A 21,629-nucleotide genomic window follows, 5' to 3' on the forward strand; every position below is an offset into this window, starting at 1 on the left:
ATCCATCCATCCATCCATACATACATACATACATCGGTGAGTACCGCTGAAGTCTATTTTGCTTTTCATCCTTTCGAGGTCGATAAAATCAGTACCAGTTACGCATTGGGGGTCGATGTAATCGACTTAATCCCTTCCCCAAAAATTTGAGGCCTTGCGGTTCCATTAGAAATTATTATTATTATTATTATTATTATTATTATTATTATTATTATTATTATTAATCAGCATCTCTTTCTTTATAGCTCCAACCACTACTCCGGCACCAACTACTCCACAGATGGAACAACGTAAGTATCTCAACGCAGTGACCCCTGCATTTAAAAGAATCCTACCCCCTTCATTGTATCCCCGACGGTCTTATGTATTAGCTCTTTGTTTGAGTCTCTTTTACATAACAGATGTCTATAGATGTGTCTTCCCCTTAATATATATATATATAATGGCTGATAGTTAGCAAGGTGGGACACACATAAGAAAGAAGAAAGCAAAGGACCACTGATGAGGTCACAGAAGTGTGACGAAAGAACTCTGGCCGAAATAGGATCAATGTAATGTAATGTAATATAAAGCTGAAGCAAATTAACACCAAATATGCAGTGCGTGTGTTTTTATTGGCTAAACTGGCAATATGACCATCCCCAAGTACAACAACATATATATATATATATATATATATATGAAATTAAATGACAAAGGATGGGGGATTACAAAAATAATTTCAATAGCTTACACCTGTTTCTACTGAAAGTTGCAGTGCACTCAGAGCTATGTGCTTGAGCATCATCTTATACGCTTCTACTTCATCTTATAGCTTCCTCAAAGCTCCGAGGAAGCTATATGGTGGTTAACAAACACTCAGCTCTACTCTTACAGCAGAAACAGTTGTAAGCTTATGAAGTTGTCAACATAAACTAGTTTTTAAACATTGAATAGCTATGAGGGTCCGCCAGAATAAAATGATAATGCAAGGGGGTCTATAGATAAAAAAAAGGGGGTGCTGAGAACCCTGATTTAGATAATGGTACTTACAAGTCTAGTTGTGTTTCTTTCAAATTCCGACATCATCAGAGTACCACACACAAACACACACACACACACACACACACACACACACACACACACACACACCCACAGTAGAGATATATCTTTATTTTACACGGGTACTCTCTCTCTCTTTTACTCTTTTACTTGTTTCAGTCTTTTGACTGTGGCCATGCTGGGGCACAGCCTTTAGTCGAGCAAATCGACCCCAGGACTTATTCTTTAGAAGCCTAATACTTATTCTATCGGTCTCTTTTGCCGAACCGCTAAGTTACGGGGACATAAACACACCAGCATCGGTTGTCAAGCGATGTTGGGGGGGACAAACACAGACACACAAACAGATATACATATATATATACATATATACGACGGGCTTCTTTCAGTTTCCGTCTACCAAATCCACTCACAAGGCTTTGGTCGGCCCGAGGCTATAGTAGAAGACACTTGCCCAAGGTGCCACGCAGTGGGACTGAACCCGGAACCATGTGGTTGGTAAGCAAGCTACTTACCACACAGCCACTCCTACGCCTAGGTATTTTTAATGTTTTTTTTTACGAAATGCTTAATCATCCTGTACCGACATTTATTTATCTTTTTGAAATTCCAGCCTGTGAGAAAGACATAGATGTAAACTTCGTGTTTGATTCTGGTATGTTGGGTGACCGAGGTACGGAGGACGTTGTTAAATTCATCAGGAGTTCGATTTCTGGTAAGGATCTTTCAAGAAGCAACATCAGATTTGGAGCGGTTGCTGGGCCATGCAACAAAGTCTATGGTAAGAATAATACCGTCATTATAACTTATTGCTTGTCACTTAATATTTACAATATGGTGAGTTAATGCCGGTTTGTATGGCGTTCAAATATTACTAAGATCAACCATTCTTGGGCAAACGTAGTTAACTCATTACCTACCAGTGGTCTCATATGAGATCACTTAAAAATTACAAATTTCGTAATTATCTGTCAATATTTACACATATCTAACCTTTTTGCTATATCTACTAGGTATATTTCTCTGATATTCAAATGAGGTTTGCTAATTTTTCACCCAATATCTCACTTATTTCTATTTAAAATGTTATTTTGAAATGTTATTTTGAAATGTTATTTTGATCATTCCAGCGTGTTTCTAAGGCTGTTTTATGCTAGAAATCAAAGTTTCATAAAAAAAATTCCAGTTAATAGAATTATTGGAGGTAATGGGTTAAGCCGTTGGGAGTCTTGAAGTGAGATTGGTTGTGTTCTTTGGTCTTACTGCCATGGCTGGTGTTCTCCTAGGAAGAAAAGATAAAGATAATAAAACGACTACACGTGTTTCATAACCAATTTTCGAATAGAAAGAAAATTTAATTCGATTAAAATCGATTAAAACTATCGAAAATCAATTCTATTCAAAAATATAGCTAATCTTCAGGTCAAAATACAACAACAATAATAATAAAACTATATATATATATATATATATATATATATATATATATATGAATGAAAGAAATAATAAATAAAATATATGATATATATGTATTGGTTTTTTTTTGGGTTTTTTTTACAGGTTTTAACTTAAATCAGTATCGAACCAAAGCGGAAATAATGAGACACTTCGACCAATTCCACCAAACGGCCCTCGCACCTCTTCTAAAGGAAACCGGAGAAGAATCTTTCAGCGTTCATAAGGGCGGCCGTCGTGGAGCACGTAAGGTTGCTGTTATTTTCCTAAAAGGAAAACTGAACGATCCAAATGGAGTGGCTGCAAGGGCGACGGCCCTTCGCAATAGCGGCATTGAAGTGTTTGTAGTTAACATGGATACCATGAATTCGGAACAGATTTTGACAACAATTGCATCACCGGGCAATATTCTGAACGCCGGTTGGGGAACGAACATGTTTCAGTTGAGCAGCGAATTCTCAAACCGGCTTTGTAAACGTATGTAACGTAAGTAAAGCAGTTCAACTATTCCTGAAGACACACACACACACACACACACACACACACACACACACACACGCGCGCGCGCACATACTAACGCAGTTGCATGCACACATGTACACACATACGCACACTTGTACTCATATACAGGGTTGGCCAAAAGTCAGCCGACAGTGTAAATCAAAATTCCATAAATACTTAATATTCAATTCTATTTATTCATTCTAATTATGAATGTTTATTAATTGAATGGTGTAAGGCGGGGAGCTGGCAGAAACGTTACCACACCGGGCGAAATGCTTACCAGTATATCGTCTGTCTTTACGTTCTGAGATCAAAATACTATATGCTTTTTCCAGCATGTATATATATATATATATATATATATATATATATATAGTCTATCTATCTATTTTTTTTTTAGCTCGGATTTGAAAACATAAGAAAAAAAAGCCTCATTTACTGCTGTTCCAAATTTTATGAGCCAGAAAAAATTGCACACAACATAGAAAACCAAAACATTTAAAAACAAATATATCAACACAAAGATATTCCTGCCTATGTAAGTAAATTTCTTTCATAATGTCTTAAATAAAATCGTTTTATTGCTCATGTTATTTCTGTGAAAAGTGTATAGAAATGTCTTTGATTTTAGCGCCAATTCTAGTGCTTTTCTTGATCAGGTTCCTATCTATTTGGACATTCATTAGAGAACAGTACCTTTTTCTTTCTTGCCCACGGAAAGATTGCTAGCTTATAGCTATTTATATGAGGCACAATCCAGGTCCCGTCTAAGATATCTACAGATGTCCCAGCCGTAACATGATGCCGTCATTTTCTTTTTCTTCTGGCATCATATATCTAGGACTACATTATTCAGCATGGTTTTGCTTTTAAGATGTGTGTGTGTGTGTGTGTGTGTGTGTGTGTGATTTGTGAAGGTGCATGGCTTAGTGGTTAGGGTATTTCGCACACGATCGCAAGGTCGCGAGTTCAATTCCCAGCGACGCGTTGTGTCTTTGAACAAGAAGCTTTAGTCCACGTTGCTCAAGTCCACTCACCTGGCAAAAATGAGTTGCACCTGTACTTCAAAGGGCAAGCTTTTTCACGTTTTGTGTCGCGCTGAATCTCCCTGAGAACTACATTAAGGGTACACATGTTTGTGAAGTACTCAGCCACTTGCAGGTGGTTAATCTCACGAGTAGGCTGCTCCGTTGATTGGATCAACTGGAACCCTTGTCGTCTGGAAGTGTGTGACTTCATGGTTGTCTGAATTGCATTTCTGTCCGGTTGAACCGATCTAGGAACAAAGTTATTTCAGCTGACAGTAATGTAATTTATTTCAAATGGCAGAACCGTTAGCACGCCGGATAAAATGCCCAGTAGCATTTCGTCTGTTTTACGTTGTGTTCAAATTACGCCGAACTTGTTTTTTTTCCCAGTTGAAAAACCGCAACTTATGGCGTTTAAACATCACAATATATGTTAAGTATGTAGTATTGACATTTTCTTTTTATTATCAAGTTGAACTGCTGCTATTACATATTTAGAATTTGTTTTGCTTAACGGAGGTCATTGCAAACCAATGTCTGGTTTATAACTATCTCTATATGCTTCAACATAGCTGATGTGATTTCGCATTTGAAGTGACATGAATACAAGACATTGATAAGCTGCAACTTTGACGAAATACGTATCTGTCGCTCTAGCGATCAATTCTGGGCTGATTTCGTTTAGCCCTCCACAGTATACTGTGTGTTTTTTAACGCTACATATCTTTAAGGGGAGTTTTCACGAACGAAAAGCTGCATCTTCTGGTTTTAAAACAACAGAGAATAAGTCATTTATTATTGTTGTTGTTGAACAATGTAATCGCCGTTAATTTTTTAAAACTTAATTTATATTAACTGATTTACAAATTTAATCGAGTTTAAAATTTTTTTTTTTTTTTTCAGTTTAAAAACCTGGTTCTCCCTCCATGGAACAGTAGAATTTACCATTTTTATTTTTTAATCATTTCTTTTTCCCAAATTCACGAATGGACACACGTACTATATACGATGAAATACACGCACATACACATACACATACACATATATACGATTCAACACTTATACATAAATACTATGCGTACAAACAATATACTTATATGTGTATGCATACATACATATGTATATATATATATATATATATATATATATATATATATATATATATATATATATATATATATATATATATATACTTGGGAAAAAGTATGATAGACTTAAGATGCAGTTTATATAGTTTGTGAATATTTGCATCCTCTGTAGTGTGTACATGAATAAAAAATATGTACGCACATTCGCATATACATACACTCACACACATAGACACACACACGCAGAGACTCTATAGGCACATATGTAGCTACTATCACAGAAAAATAGAAGTACAGCTATTCATATGCGTTCGCAACCCATTTAACCACATATTCCAATAGATTTCTTTTTTTTTTTCTTTTTGCAATTAACAACAATAAACTAAAAATTAAATAAACTACCATTTGAAACTTAAGGCCGTTGTCAAAGCGAACTTTATTGCACACGCAAACACACACACACATACACACACACACATACATACATACATGCATACACGCGCGTGTATGTGTGTATGTATATATATGTATGCATATGTATATATGTATATATGTATGTATATATATGTGTTTGTATATATATATATATATATATATATATATATATGTATACACGCACGTCTATGTGTGTGTATATATGTATGCATATATATATATATATATATATATATATATATATATATATATATATATATACGTGTATGTGTATATATATAAAAGTGTGTATGTATGTGTGTATATATATATATGTGTGTATGTGTGCATATATGTATGCATATATATATGTATATATATATATATATATATACATATATATGTGTGTGTGTGTGTGTGTGTGTGTGTGTGTGTGTGTGTGTGCGTGTGTGTGTATATATATAAAAGTGTGTATGGATGTGTTTTTACATACATGTGCTCATATATGCCTGTATGCGTGAGGGTGTGCATATATTTATACGTGCGCTCACATGCATGCACACACACACACACACACACACACACACACACACACACACACACACACACACACACACACATTACTCACGCATACATACAATAACTACCTACCGACCTAACTACATGCAATCATGTATAATACTCACAAATATTACAAGAATATTTTTTTAATGTTGCTGAAATAAAATACGAACTCCAATTATTTGAAAGATATTGTTGCTGTTGTTATTGCTGTTGTTGTTGTTGTTGTTGTTTTCATCATCATCATCATCATCATCATCATCGTCATCATCATTAAATATTATTGTTCTTAAGGTGACGAAGGCGTCGAGCTGGCAGAAACGTTAGCATACCGGGCGAAATGCTTAGCGGTATTTCGTCTGCCGTTACGTTCTGAGTTCAAATTCCGCCGAGGTCGACTTTGCCTTTCATCCTTTCGGGGTCGATAAATTAAGTACCAGTTAAGCACTGGGGTCGATGTAATCGACTTAATCCCTTTGTATGTCCTTGTTTGTCCTCTCTATGTTTAGCCCCTTGTGGGCAGTAAAGAAATAGGTATTTCGTCTGCCGTTACGTTCTGAGTTCAAATTCCGCCGAGGACGACTTTACCTTTCATCCTTTCGGGGTCGATAAAAAAGTACCAGTATCAACTGGATTTCCCGTATGTAACAATGTGAATATGAGCAAACAACGTCCATGTTCAGATCTTCTATATTGTATCCAGATAGAGTATTTTGTCAGCTAGCTGGTAGGGGTGGTGGGCATAGGTTGTTCCCCAGTTTAAAGTGGTAGGCAACAGAGACCGCAAATTTGTGATTTCTACAATCGATCTAGGTAGGCTGCAGAGATAGAGACGCAGTTACTGGAAGCTGAACGAATTTATCCCGGAGCGCCAAGCTCATAGAGAGTGAATCAGCGAATTAGTTAAGTAGGCGTTGGTGGAGACAGTCGTCGAAAACCGATAATGACAAGTCGCGAAAACGTCTATTAGAGCTGAGTTAATTTAGTAAGAAAATAGCGATAGTTCTAAACTAGAGGAAGGTCTACTTAAGAATCTAGAAGAGGCACTTAGGAAAGTCATAGCAACAACGATTCTGGTGGTATCTGCCTTTGATCAATACTTCAGTGCAAAGCACGAAACGTGCGTTGTCAGAACTAGGGGATGTGCACTATCCCCTGAGGAAACAAAATCCGTTCGATAGGATTGAGTGGCAGTGGTAGAACGTGAAAACAATGCCACAGTTTGATATTTGACGAATCGGCAGGGACACAAGAAGCATATAGATCGATTCCAAGCAGACGAGTTGCGGCTTTTCACAAGATCTTCGCTCAATGTCTTGGTTGGATAGCGAGTCGGAGACAAAGGTAGACTTCACTGTCTACCTCGACGAACTGTCGCGGTTCTCGACTGTGGATGCGACCTGGGGTTAAACAACAAAGAAATAAATATCCAGGTAATGGAACCCTAAATACATAATATCTGGGTATGCGATGGAATGGTCATGGCTGGAACACTTTTGAGGCAACTTGAAGCCATACAACATTAAAAACATTATTACCAAATACTACATCCTCCTCCACATCCCTATTTGGGGGCGCTTCATCAGAAACGGTGTACCCGTTTGTTTCTGTCCACAGAGAAAGACTGTACTTTAATATATATGCAAAACAAAAAGCGGCGAGCTGGCCGAAACGTTAGCACGCCGGGCGAAATGCTTAGCGGTATTTCGTCTACCGCTACGTGCTGAGTTCAAATTCCGCCGATATCGACTTTGCCTTTCATCTTTTCGGGGTCGATAAATTGAGTACTGGAGTCGATCTGATCGACTGGCCCCTTCCCCGCAAAATAGCAGCCAAATCACTCCCCAAGTCATCCGCTTCTGACTTACTCTTTTACTTGTTTCAGTCATTTGACTGCGGCCATGCTAGAGCACCGCCTTTAGTCGAGCAAATCGACCCTAGGATTTATTCTTTGAAAGCCTAATACTTATTCTATCGGTCTTTTTTGCCAAACCACTAAGTTATGGGGACGTAAACACACCAGCGTCAGTTGTCAAGCGATGTTGGGGGGACAAACACAGACACACAAACATATACACACACATACATACATATATATATATATATATATATATATATATATATACGACGGGCTTCTTTCAGTTTCCGTCTACCAAATCCACTCACAAGGCTTTGGTCGGCCCAAGGTGCCAGCAGTGGGAATGAACCCGGAACCATGTGGTTGGTAAGCAAGCTACTTACCACACAGCCACTCCTGCGCCTATAACTGACTTAGAAGACATTAGAAAAAAAGAAGGCGCATGTATTAGATAATGGGGCCACATTATGTATGAAGGAAAGACATGATGGTCACTCATTAGTAGAAAGGATTATAGAAACGTTTCTCATGGCCCCCAGCAGACAACATGGAAAAAGGTATCGGAGGATAGCGAGAGAGATGCGCTGAAACATCCACCTTGATTCACAGAGCTCGCACTCGCGGATAACAGTCTCTACCCCGATAGCGGTGAGCAGCAGGGATATGGCCCGGGGGCTAAGAGCACCGGGGGTATCCACTGCCACAGGCTCAACCATAAACTTATCGGAGAGCGTTCGATACCGCGACAGTGTTTTTCTCTCAGCCTGACGAGCAGCGGAGCCAGGGCTGGAAGCTGACAGCATCAAGTTGCCACTGAAGAAGGTGCCACAGCATGTGGGCATCCCAGATGAGGGGCGGAGAGCCTACCGACGTGGCACGAGGAAATTTTCACACCGTCCGGTGTTCTACCGTCCCCTCGGTCTAAGCCCACTGGCTCGAGCTGGAAAGCGAAGCTTGCGGCATCGAGGCCTTAATCCTTGTCTGTGACTGAATTTGAAGTAAAAAAGGAGATACAGACAAGCCGCAAAAAATTCCGAGCGAATTGACAAACTGGCTGCCTGCCCGCTGCCCGCAGTGCACAGCCCGCAACCCGCAACCCACAGCGCGCAGCCCGCAACCCACAGCGTGCAGCCCGCAACTTGCCCGCAACGCGCAGTCGGCAACCTGCCTGCTACCTATCCACTCCCTGCCCGCCGTTTGCAGTCTGCAACTAGCAGCCCGCTGTCTGTCTGCAACCCGCTGTCTGTCCACAGCCCGCAGCCCACTGCCTGCTCACTGCATGCTACCTGTCCGCAGCGTGCAATCCGCAGCGTGTAATCCGCAGCGTGCAATCCGCAGCGTGCAATCCGCAACCCGCAGCCCGCAACCTGCAGCCCAATCAGCTGCCCTGCCCGCACAGCCATCAATGTCATTCTCAACCACACGATCCATTAATTAATATGGCTATTATTAAATGAGGGACCGCACCTCTTATTATTTCGTTTTGACGTGTAGGAGGATGCATGCTGATGATGGCCGTGGTGGAGGCGGTGGTGGAAGCATTGATGGTGGAGGTAGTTATGATAATGATGATAATAATAATGATGATGGTGACGGTGGTGGTGGTGGTGGTGGTGGTGGTGGAGACGGCTGCAGCGGTGGTGTTGACTGCGACGGTGATGGAGAAGTGATAGTAGTGGTGGTGGTGGAGGTAGTGGTGGTGGTGGTGGTGGTGGTGGAGATGATTATGATTGCTGGGGTTGGTGTTGGGATGGTAGTTATGATGATAGTGGTAATTGGGACGGACGGTGGTGACGGTGATGGTGGCGGTGGTGGTGGTGGTGGTGGTGATGTTGGAGGTGGCGGCAGTTGCGGGGTCGATTTTCCAGTCCCTCCAACCCCACCCTATCATCTCCACTCCCCACCATCTACAATTATGTTAATTATTCTTGAATACATACGTACAAATACACACACGCACGCACACACACACACACACATATATATATATATACATACACACACACACACATATGCATATACATATATATATACACATATATATATCTATATAGATATATATATATACGTATACACACATATATATATATACATACACACACACATATGCATATACATATATATATACACATATATATATCTACATAGATATATATATACATATACACACATACACACATATACATATATACATATATATATGTGTAATATATATATACACAGGCATATATATATATATATATATATTCATACATACATACATACATACATACATACATATATATATATATATATATATATATATATATATATATATACACACACACAAATATACATACATATGTATACACATGTTTGTATATGCAAACGTGTGAAATGTGTCATATAGCAGTGGGCAATTAACACTAATTATGTAATAAATAAAGTCATTAAGTGAACAGTGATGTTATCAACGACAGCAACTACTACTACTACTGCTACTGCTGCTACTGCTGCTGCTGCTGCTGCTACTACTGTAACAAATAAACAAATAAATAGAAAACAGCAGCCGCAACAACAACAACAACAACCCAAAACACAGACAGTTCTGGCCACAGTAGCAATAGCTACAACAACAACGATAAGGACAGCAACAACAACAACTCCATCTGCAGCAGCGATGAAAATGACAATCACAACAACAGCAAGAACAACAATGATTTGGACCGTCAGTAGGACGTGGGGGCCGTTACTTTGTCGCTGAAGCTGTTCAAGAAGGAACCAAAATCTCCCTTAAATCACAGAGAGGGAGGAGAGAGGGAGAGAGAGAAAGAGAGAGAGAGAGAGAGAGAGAGAGAGAGTGAGGGGGAGAGGGAGATGGAGAGAGAGAGTGAGTGAGGGGGAGGGAGAGGGAGAGAGAGAAAGAGACAGCGAGGGGGAGAGGGAGAGAGAGAAAGCGAGAGATCCCTAGTCACACCCTAGTGGGCTGGGGTTGAGAGGAAGAACACATTCTTATCAGCCCCACCCCATCATTAACTTTGTAATGGCCCCTTATAATGTCCCTTCATCCTTTCATCTGTGGTGAATAAAGGGCTGGTGGGTGGTCTAATGTTTCAATTAGGAACGATATCATAACAAGATCTTGGCGAGGGTCGGTCCATTTGGCGCTCAGGGTAATCATGGATCTATGGCGTTCCCAGAAGTGTTCATATTTTTTTTGTGTGTGTGTTGCGTATGCTTTTATTTCATATCATCATCTTCCCCTTTTCTTTCCCCTCGTCCTTTTATTTTTTTGTGACCCTCCGGCCACGCACCACCACCATCACCACCTCAAATTGTTTTACTGTCTTTGGGACATCGGATATTGCTTCTTCGGCCCACACGTGAGAATGGACGCACTGCAAACTGCCCTCGTCATATTCATTGCAGAGACTGGATTCTTTTCGCAATCAGGTTGGATTTTGAAATCACACGGATCGTGAGATGAAGAGTTGCTGAAGAGGTCGCAGGATGTGTGACGGATTATTTCCAGTCAAAGGACACAATAATAATAATAATAATAATAATAATAATAATAATAATAATAAATTTGAAGTGAATAACGAATATATAGTGTGTGTGTGTGTGTGTGTGTGTCTTTATTTGGCAAAAAAATTATTATTATTATTATTATTATTATTATTATCATTATTATTATTATTATTACTATTCAAGCGGCCGGTTGGCAGAATCGTTAGCACGCCGGACAAAACACTCCGTGGCATTTCGTCCGTGTTTACGTTCTGAGTTCAAATTCCACCGGGGTCAACTTTGCTTTTTTATTATTTCGGAGATCGATAAAATAAGTGCTGGGGGGGAGGTCGATGTAATCGACTCGCGCCCCCCTCCCCCCAAAAGGATTTCAGGTCAATAGTCGTAAGGCTTCATCATCATCATCATCATCATCATCATCATCATCATCATTGTCGGATAAATAGAATCATTTGAGCGCCAGAAAAAAAACGGAAAAATAAACATGCCTTGCGATATTGTTTTTTGCGTTTTTTTTTTTGAGTTCAAATCCGACCTTTCATCCCTACGTGGTCGACAAAAAGCACAAGTACCAAACAAAAACTGAAGTCGAATTAATCGGTTTACCCTCCCATCAAAATCGTTGGCCTCACGCCTAATTAAAAAACAATCCTTATTATTATTATTATTATTATTATTATTATTATTATTATTATTATCATTATTATTATTATTTATTTTTATTGTTGTTGTTACTGTTATTATAACGTTGATTATTATTAAAAGAAATTATTATTATTATTATTATTGCAAATTGTCGTTATTGCTGCAGTTAAATTTCTTGTTCTTGTTGCCGCCGAAATTCTTCAATTTTCTGCTTATATTTTCCGTATTTTTCTTTTTCTCTTTCTCGTTGATGTTCGTTCGAAAGGGCGTTGCTAAGTTCATAGAAATACACCCTGTGCACCCTTGCCAATCGCTTCATAACAACAGCAGCTCGGATTTAAAGGCCGCAATAATAACTAATAATTGATAACGACGACGTGTTAATGATGATGATGATGATAATGACGACGACGACGACGACGGCGAGGAAGCTGACGTGTTTGTGTATATATATATATATATATATATATATATATATATATATATACATATATATTATTTAGTTTAAAAGAGTTCCAACACTGTCTGCTTTTTATGTTTTATTTATATTCCTGCAGAACCAATGTGGGGTATAGAATATGGAATATACAATATATAATATAATATACAATATATAATATAATATACAATATATAATATAAAATAAAATAAAATAAAAATGGATGGCACCATGAAAGAAAGTATTGAATGTAAATGAAATATTGAGTGTTCAATATAAAGGATCAAATATATAAATATATAAATATAAATATATAAATATAAATATATATACATATATATATATATATAACAAGGTTGAGGAGGGTATTGGATTTAACCAAACCCCAAAAGATACAGGTAATACCGAGTAAGTGCTGTATACCGACTAGTTTTGCCCCAGTCGTTGTATGAACAGGATTGGGGATTATAAGTCGTGTATTAGCGTGTGTATATGTAAATATATAAAAGATAAAGAGAGCAATGGTAAAGTTGGAAATATATTTTATGGATAGAGTCTTACTAAAACTCTCCGCCTATGGATATAATAATCGATTCCTTTACTATTTCTGTCTCCGATGAAGGGAAGTACTGGATCTTCCCAGAAACAGCTGTAAGACTCTATCCATAAAATATATTTCCAACCTTACCATTGCTCTCTTTATCTTTTATATATTTACATATATATATATATATATATATATATATATATATATATATATATATATATATATATATATATTTGAAGATAAGCAACAAAAATTCAATAGGTTATAGCAGTACGTACGTTTCGTACAAGCTCCATTTATTCAAGTAGTGAGAACATCACAGAATGTACAATGAAAATGTACTCCTCAGCTGCATTGAATTTTTGTTGCTTATCTTCAAATTTTATTCACCAAATCTCTTGATTTTGTTTTTGGTTTTTTATCCTACCAAATTCTGGTACCTCAAACATTTTAAGTACCACATTTAATCTTTTGATTAAATCTATATTATTATTATTATTATTATTATTATTATTATTATATATATATATATATATATATATATATATATATATATATATATATATATATGTATGTATGTATATATATATATCCGGCTCAGTGGTTAGATCGTCGGGCTCACACTCGATTCTCAGACCGGGCTGTGTGTTGTGTTCTTGAGCAAGAAACTTTATTTTTTTACGTTGGTTCAGTTCACTCAGCTGTAGAAATGAGTTGCGATGTCACTGGTGCCAAGCTGTATCGGCCCCTTTGCCTTTCGCTTTGATAACATCAGTGGCGTAGAAAGGGAACATTGGTATGTAGTGGCACGGAAAGGGGGAGGCTGGTATGCATTGGCGACTGCTGGTCTTACATAAACAACCTTGCCCGGACTTGAACCTCGGTAGGGAACTTTCTTGGTGCAATCCCATGGTCATTCATAACTGAAACGCGTTTTTATCTATATAGATGTACGTATATAAATATATAGATGTGTGTGTGTGTGTGCGTGTATAATTATATATATGGAAATGTATATATGCATATATCTCTTTTACTCTTTTACTTGTTTCAGTCATTTGACTGCGGCCATGCTGGAGCACCGCCTTTAGTCGAGCAAATCGACCCCAGGACTTATTCTTTGGAAACCTAGTACTTATTCTAACTTATTCTATCGGTCTCTTTTGCCGAACCGCTAGGTTACGAGGACATAAACACACCACCATCGGTTGTCAAGCAATGTTGGGGGACAAACATAGACACAAAACATATACACACACATACATATATACATATATATACATATATATACACACATATACGACGGGCTTCTTTCAGTTTCTGTCTACCAAATTCACTCACAAGGCTTTGGTCGGCCCGAGGCTATAGTAGAAGACACTTGCCCAAGGTGCCACACAGTAGGAATGAACCTAGAGCTATGTGGTTGGTAAGAAAGCTACTTACCACAGATGCAATACATATGCGTATATATCAGGTAACCCCATAAGTTCTGTCCGAATTTTGAATAAGGAAAACAAGTGATCAAATGTTATATTTGATTGAAATTTAATCATCAGTGTTCTTTCCCTGATTATCTATGACTTCCTTCCATCTATTTACAAGCTTTTTAATCCCATCGATGTAAAATCTCTTTTGGTTTCAAAGCGAAGAACACCACAGCCATCAACAAGTACAGCAACAGCATTATCACCATCGCCATCATCACCACCATTGCCATTACCATGATGACGACCGCCACATCAACATAACCATTGCAACTACCACCACCACCACCACCACCGCCGCCGCTACCGCCGCCGCCGCCGCCGCCACCACCACAGCCATAACCATTAAACTCAACATTTCTTCAACGAGCCGAGCCAAAGAATTATTCTTTTATGCGGTTGGTCGACCTACATAAATAGCAGCCAAACAAAGAAAGAAATTTCGCTTGAGCCGCCTTCGTAATTGGAAGGACACATTAGACGAGGCAATCCTTGATAAAACCAAACTACGATTTGGAGATTGTTCTGGAATGTCTTTGATCATTTTGGACCCTGGACGGTCAGGGCTGACCCGAGGCTAAACAGCCATAATGATCGCAACTTCAAAGGGAAAAACCACCACCATGACCATCATCATCGTCATCACCATCATCGTCATCGTCGTCGTCATCATCATTATCGTCATCACCAACAACAATACCATTACCATCATTGTCGTCGTCGTCGTCGTCATCATCATCATCGCCACTAGCACCTTGTTCACCACCACCACCGTCATGCTGCCGCCATCTTTATCTTCCTCCTTGTCATCATCATTAACGTCATTCTTGTTGTTGTTGTTGTTGTTGTTGTTATTATTATTATTATTAATCGCTAGACGGGTTCAGGGAGTTATTTTTTTTTTTTTCATAATCATCATTAATTATAAAGCTTGGCATCTAAATGAGCTTAATTAATGTGATGGCGATGGCTGTGTATGGGCGTGAGCGAGAAAAGAAAAAAAAACGAAAACCAACGCCCTGGTATTGGATACCAAACGTTATATAATAACAATAATAATAATAATAACAACAACAACAATAACAATAACAATAATAATAATAATAATAATAATAATAATAATAATAATGGTGGTGGTTATTATAGTTGTTGGGGGGTCAAGAGAAATAGAACGTGAGGAACTAAGTACGATGGGACATTATAAGTGGATTTGAGCTCACACACATTTACATATACAAAGCAGAACGCACCCTCATGCATGCGCATACACGCACACTGTGTTAGACAGCCCCTGCCACAGCGAAAGCCATGCTGATTTGCATTTACGAGTTTGTGGGTCCCCAGGAAGTCAGCTATCCTTGATCTTACTACTCTTTCAAACACTTTAATGATGTGGGAGGTGAGTGAGAATGGTCGGTAGTTGATTGCAAGGGATCTGTTTCCCTGTTTGAAAACCGGGATGACAGACTGGGATGGGAGCTGTTTCGGTATATAACCTGAGTCTAAAGAATTTCTCCAGAGGTTGGTCAGAGGGACTGCAAGTCGGTGTCTAAATTCCTTCAGGAGACTAGCGGGGAATCTATCAGGGCCTACAGCAGAATAGTATTTCACCTTATTTATTGCTGTTATGATGTTGGGAATTCTATGTTGGGAATCAACTTCGTTCGTTTCTCTTACGTCGATATCAGTGGGATCACTAAAGACAGAGCAGTCTCGTTTCTGCAGTATTTCTGCCATTTCTTTAGCATCGTGTCGGGGAATGCCGTTATCATCGGTCAATGGCCCAATGGGTGAGACAGCGGTTCTATTCTTATTTGCATAAGAACACTTTTGGGTTCTGTTTGATGCTTTTGATTACCCACTGTTCCTCTGCAGCTCTTTGATTCTCAATGGAGGTTTTCATGTCGGTCTGCAGATGAAGTTTTTCCAACTCCAGCCTTTTCATTGTTGTTGAATGTGGATGTTGTAGATGGGAGTATTTTAACTGGTTGATTTTTTAATTGAGTCTTTTGATTTGCCTGATGAGAGTTTTTTTTTTTCTTTTTAGGGAGCCGGCTTCTGTTTGTGTCAGTGGACTTCGTTGGAGCGTGTTTTGAGCATGTATAGGTGACAACGTTCTCAAAGTGTTGCCTTGCCGTCTCAATGCGAATGGTACTGACAATGAAAGACCGGTCGACGAAGAATAGATCCTTTCTGATTGCTCCCCAGTCCGCTTTGTGGGAGCTTATGATGTCAAATGAATGCCGTGGAGTGGTATTGGTTGGTTTGGTTTTGATATGCCGGGAATTAAAATTGCAGAGTATCATGTCGTGGTCTGAGAGGAGAGTTTTTTCAACTGAAATACTGTGAACGGAGTTAGAGTGGTTGGTTAATATAAGATCCAAGATCATTTTATTCTGTCTTGTTGGTTCGAGCACTAGCCGAGTCAGGAAGAATTTATCCATTAGATTAATGAGTAATTCTGCTGCTGCTTTATCTAATGTAGAGCATCTGCCTAACTTCAGAGTATTTGTGGGTCAGTTTATATGAGGGAGGTTAAAATCACTCATCACTAGTATGCTTCCGGAGTTGTATTTTCGAAGGAAGGACTTGATTTTGTTGAGGCACTCTTCAAGGCACTTTATATATATATAAATATAAATGTATATATTTATGTGTGTGTGTGTATATATATATATATACATATTTATAGTTAAAATGAGGATATTTAAACTTCTTGTAGGGATATTTTTTCAATGAATATATATATATGTATATATATATATATATATATATATATATATATATATATATATATATATATATATAATATAATATAATTTTAGGATAAAAACTTTTTTCCGGGAAAAAAATGGGTTTTTTTTTTTCTTATGAAGTTTTTTTCACTTGATAAATTCCTAAAATTATATTATAGATATATATATGTATGTATAAAAGCATGCTTACATATACACACACACGGATACATACACCTTGTACATGAACTTATATGTAAAGCACTCTCTCTCGCTCTCTCTTTCTCTCTCCCTCCTTCTCTCTCTCTCTATATATATATGTATGTATATATGGATTGATAGATATATAGATATCAATATAAATATAGATATAAATATATGTATATATATATATATTATATATATATATATATATATATATATATATATATATATATATATATATATATATATATGTATATACATACATACATACATACATACATACATTATATATATATATATATATATATACAGAAGGAGAGAGAGAGTGAGAGATAGATAGATAGATAGATAGATAGATAGATAGATAGCTGCATGTCCATAACTACATACATACACACACAAAACACACACACACACCTACACACACTTATGCATATAGATCATTGCCTTAGCATGCGGTTGACAACGGATACTTATATTTGCTGCCGATGACGCACAAACAGGCAGAAGTCCCGGATCTGGTAATTCTCACACCGCTTTTCGTTTGAAACTGATATTTCCGAGTCCTTTTTCTAGCACTGCACATTCGCACGATATGCTTTAACATGACCGCAATCGTAATATCACCGTGCTGTGGTTTTCTTACAGTATTTCCACATTGAGTACGATATACAGGATGCTGTTCTGAACTGGCAATGATTTATTATTCCGCCCACCATGCATATACTGTTAAAACGTATAGGTTTGTGTGAGCGCCAATACGGAACTAGAAATAAAGCACTGTTGGAAACTCAGTTATTCTGCGATGGAGTGCTGAAAGGTTCCTGATACATACATACATACATACATACATACATACATACATACATACATACATACATACATATACATGCATGCACACATTCATTCATACCTATATTCATACATACATGTACACACACACACACACACACACACACACACACACACACACACATATATATATATATATATATATTGGGTTGGTGCATAATTATTGCGGTTTTTTTTTCAACAAATCTTATTCAACAAAAACGATAACAATATTTGACAAAACCATCTTTAAATGACGGTCTGATCGTCTGCCCAGCAAATGGGAAGCAGCAATTGAAGTAGATGGTGAATATGCTCCGGAATAATCATTTAAAGATGTTTTTGTTAAATATTGTTATTGTTTTGTTGAAGAAAATTTGTTGAAGAAAACCGCAATAATCAATTATACACCAACCCAATATATATATTCAAAATTTTGATAATGTGGTTATATATTTTTAGAATCACCCACACCCCTCCCACACATACACACGCACACAAACACACACACACATATTTATACACACACATATACTAGGTGGGTGGCTGAAAAGTTCCTGGCCTTGAGTAAAAGAAAATACAGGAGGATCAATTAATTATGATCTTATTCAACGTATTCCCCTCCCCTCAGATCCACACAGTTATTACAGGGATGGTTCAGTTTTTCTCAGTCCATGGCCAAAGTGACACGAAGGGCCAATTGCAGTCTTCTGAATGTAAAAGGAATGTCTGCTCCTGATGGAGTAAGAGGAATTCTTGGAATAAAGACGTCATCACCTTTTCCGCGTCCAGAAAGAATGGTAGCCTCGATAACGTGTGACATCATCTTCTTTATCACGAGTCGTGTTCCATTGCAAAGTCTTGGTGGTTCCAGATTGCGGAGCAGTATAACAGGCGTTCCAACTTTAAGTTATAATATGTGGGGACGTCGTCCAGGAGGCTCCAACGAATTGAAGAATTCAGGAGGATTGTTCACCACTTCATTTGTATCTGGAACTGTATCAACAGACTTGTAAGTTTGAAGATTGCCGGGAAGAGAATGCATCAGCTGTTGATTAAATGTTGTAGCAGCTACGTTTTTTGGAGCTAATATTGCTCTTTCACATAACCAATTGTGATTTAGGTAGTTTCCTTTGAAGTTGGGAAAGACTTTGTGTTTGAGGTCATCTACAGAATTAACAACAGAGCAAAATGGCCATACTTCTATTGTGATCGGTGTACTTGGGACCATCTTGAAGAACGTCTTCACGTTCTGGGTTGAAATTCCGCAAAGGTCGACTCTGCCTTTCATCCTTTCGGGGTCGATGAAACAAGTACTAGTTGAACCGTGGGAGGAAGGGTCGATGTAATCAACTAGTGCCCTCCCCACAAACTTCAGGCCTTGTGCATCTAGTACAAACGGTATTTTGGCATGAAGACCTGGAAATACCAAACTTTGTAGGAAGCACACGGCTGCAATACTCGGAACAGCATGTGTTGAGAAAGGCATTGCATCTGAAAGCTGCGGGATGGAGCTAAAACGTGACATCGATGAATTAGAAGAAATGAAAATTGAGAGAATGACCAGACCAGTAACCTGTTTGGATTAAGGGCCATAGAGGCCCTAAGCACCTAAAAGATTTTGGTGACCCCCCCATATATATGAAATTCAAAATATAATCCGTAATAAACCATAAAATTAATTCATATTTTTCAGAATGAATCAAAACTAACAGTATAATGCAAAATAATGTTTATTTGTGTTTATTTCCATTATTTTTGAAAAGTTTTCTCCCACTTTTTGTTTTTTAATTGCAGTTTTTGATCAGCTCCTAAAAATTAATTCCGCGTAACACATCTACATCTATACTTAGTAGAGATAAAGGCATCCCGAATATTATTTTAACAAGTTTCAAGAGATTTCTTTTGTGCCGTAAACCATTTACCATTTCTGTGGTACCCCCTTCCTTCCTTTGATGCCCTAAGCTCGTGCTTATTTTGCTTAATGCTGTGTTGGGGGCACAAATGCCCAGGTTTTAAGAGGAGACATTTATCGATCACTTCGATCTCAATACATAACTGGTATTTATTTATCGATTCAAGTAACGATGAAGAATCGCACCGATGTAAGATTTTGGCGGGATTTTCACTCAGATGACAAAGGGGTGTAAATCGAAATCTCATGAATCATTTCGGCAGCCATTCTATCGAATCTGTCACCAAAATGGAGAGGGGTACGGGTGTGAGGGGCACAGCGTGGTGTTGGTGGTGATGGAGGTGGTCGGTAAAGAGTGGGTGTAGATACATAAAGACATCAGAAAGAAAAGAGCCTCCCCCCCCCCGCACACATACACCTCGTTTTTTTTTTTCATATATACATCCTTATCCGCCTCTCTCTCTCTCTCTCTCCTCTTCACCTCTATCTTTCTTTCCTCTTCTCTCTCTCTCTTTCTTCCTTTCTCCATCTTCCCTCCTCTCTCATCCCTTCTCTCTCTCCTCTCACATCCTGTTCGCCTTTCCTCCTGTCTTTTCCGCTCTCTCTCTCTCTCTCCTTTTCTCTCCTCTTCTCTTTCTCTACCTCCTCTCTTTATGTTCTCCTCTCTCTCTCTCTCTACCTCTTTCTCTCTCTCTCTCTTCCCTAGTTGTCCACTAACTCTGTCCACCAAAACATATTAATATACATTATACCTAATTATCGAAACCATTTACCTCTCTCTCCCTCTTTCTTTCTCTCTCTCCCTCTTTCTTTCTCTCTCTCTCCCTCCCTCCCTTTCTCCTTCCCTCTCTTTCTTCCTCCCTTCCTCCCTCTCTCTCTCCTTCTCTCATTACTTATTTATAAACTCACCAACTTCACATTTTACTCGCTTCTTCTCACAAACCAACTCCAACTGGTTGACTCCTTACGTTGGCTGTCGCCTGCGTTTCTTCAAAAGACCTGCAAAAAAGGGACGTGCAAGGTATTTTCTACGCTTTTGTTCTTCTTCTTCTTCTTCTTCTTCTTTTTCTTCTTCTTCTTCTTCTTCATCATCATCATCATCATCATCATCGTCGTCATCATCATCATCATCATCGTCATCATCATCACCATCGTCATCATCATCACCCTCGTCATCATCATCATCGTCTTTGCTGTCGTCGTCATCGTTACCATCGTCATCATCATTGCTTCGTCGTGGTTTCCTGTTTTCTTTTCCATTCATAGTACCCTAGGTAACATATCCGTGCAGTACCCAGCAGTGCTACCTTCTGTTTCTCATACATATTTGTAAGCCCTGGGACTGTAGTAATGTATTTACCTGCATGTCT

General features: G+C 38.4%; 1 protein-coding gene across 1 annotated transcript in view; it reads left to right on the top strand.

Moving 5' to 3' along the window:
* The window catches only part of LOC106870666 (collagen alpha-6(VI) chain), a 40,791-nt gene that overhangs the window by 9,213 nt on the left and 9,949 nt on the right, over positions 1 to 21,629 (top strand). Inside the window, exons 5-7 of the mRNA XM_089340992.1 lie at positions 246 to 290; positions 1,655 to 1,822; positions 2,602 to 2,978. Coding sequence (XP_089197118.1) covers positions 246 to 290; positions 1,655 to 1,822; positions 2,602 to 2,978 — 590 coding nt within the window. The remainder of the gene's footprint in view (positions 1 to 245; positions 291 to 1,654; positions 1,823 to 2,601; positions 2,979 to 21,629) is intronic.

The sequence above is a fragment of the Octopus bimaculoides genome, chromosome 24 (genome assembly GCF_046866305.1).
Source record: "Octopus bimaculoides isolate indiv1 chromosome 24, ASM4686630v1, whole genome shotgun sequence".
NCBI lineage: Eukaryota > Metazoa > Mollusca > Cephalopoda > Octopoda > Octopodidae > Octopus > Octopus bimaculoides.